Source organism: Trichinella spiralis (assembly GCF_000181795.1).
Source record: "Trichinella spiralis strain ISS 195 chromosome Unknown Scfld843, whole genome shotgun sequence".
Lineage (NCBI taxonomy): Eukaryota > Metazoa > Nematoda > Enoplea > Trichinellida > Trichinellidae > Trichinella > Trichinella spiralis.
In genome coordinates this window covers 1-1215 of record NW_003527782.1, presented here as the reverse complement: position 1 = coordinate 1215, position 1215 = coordinate 1, and the positions used below count along the sequence as shown (strand labels likewise).

The 1215-nt window shown below is 40.1% G+C and overlaps 1 protein-coding gene across 1 annotated transcript; it reads right to left on the bottom strand.

Moving 5' to 3' along the window:
* Positions 1–44: 44 nt before the first annotated feature.
* Tsp_14858 (conserved hypothetical protein) lies at positions 45–1013 on the bottom strand (the record flags this gene model as incomplete). The annotated part of the gene is made up of 1 exon (XM_003370377.1): positions 45–1013. A coding segment is annotated over exon 1 (969 nt), but the record flags the coding sequence as incomplete, so codon positions are not given.
* Between the last annotated feature and the right edge of the window lie 202 nt (positions 1014–1215).

The window sequence follows — 1215 nt, the reverse complement described above, 5'->3', positions numbered from 1 at the left end:
TCTATGGCATGATCCTCCTCACAAATAAAGCAAGCTTTCCTTACCGTAGCTTGTAATGCGGCTGTAGTATACTGTCCTCGAGGAACAGTCTTCCTGTTTGATGGAAATGGAGATACAACTTTTCTTTCTCTTCCTGGAAACGTTGATACTTCTCGACTTTTTAATTCTGTCTTCAGAAATGACAGCAATTCATACGTATCTTTCTGTCGGTTTGGATTTTGACGTTTCCATTCCACAGAAATTTCTCTCGGCAGTCGAGATAGTATTAATGGCATCAACATGGCTTGATACACAACAGGTGGAGTGTTTAACGTTTCCAGACCACGTATATTAATCTCCATATCGTTCACGAATTTTTCCAGCCGTTTCGAATCCCACTGATTCGTTATTACCGGTAAGTTCTGTAGGCTCTTAAAGTGTTCTTCAATAAGGAGTTGAGGGTCACCAAATTTCTCATTTAGGATAGTCAATGCAGTTTCATAATTAACCGCATTCAGAGTCAATCCCCGAATAGCAGTTTCTGCATTCCCAGATAACAACGATCGTAAATAATTGAATTTCTCAATCGGTGACAAATTTGAATTGGAATTGATCGTTGTCTCAAATTCATCGTGAAACCGTTGCCAATCATGGTACTCACCATTGAATTTCTTTATTTCCATTTTTGGAAGTCGCACATTTGAACTTCCAGTTTGAAGGATTGGCTTAGATTCTATAGTCTTGCCTTCTCGAACCACAAGTTCACGTTCCATGTTTTCCACCTTGACTTTGAACTCTGTCATGTCGGCACATACAGTTTCTCTTTCTTCAGTATAAACATCAACTGCTTTCTGGTCCGTAGTACTATCGAGCAGCTTTGTGATAATTTCCTCATATCTGGACCATGTGTCCAGAAGCTTTGCGTAACAAATCTGCCTCGTCTCAGCATTACCATCTAAAGCTGCTTCCATGTTATCCATGGCAATCTTTAACCAACGTACTTGAGCAGCTTTTCGTTGAACCAAGTTGTCCATAGTTGACAATCTTTTAACTGCTTCAAACTACGATATAGCGCTGCAGACTAGCTATAACCAATTGAGAAGTATCTGGTTCTCCAAATCCAGACTCCTTCTCCCGGCTCGTGGCACCAAAAAATGTAGCAAATTTTAGCTACACTTTGTATAACTAACAATCAGGTTCCAATACTGACTGTAGTTATTCGCGGCTTATTCGTCC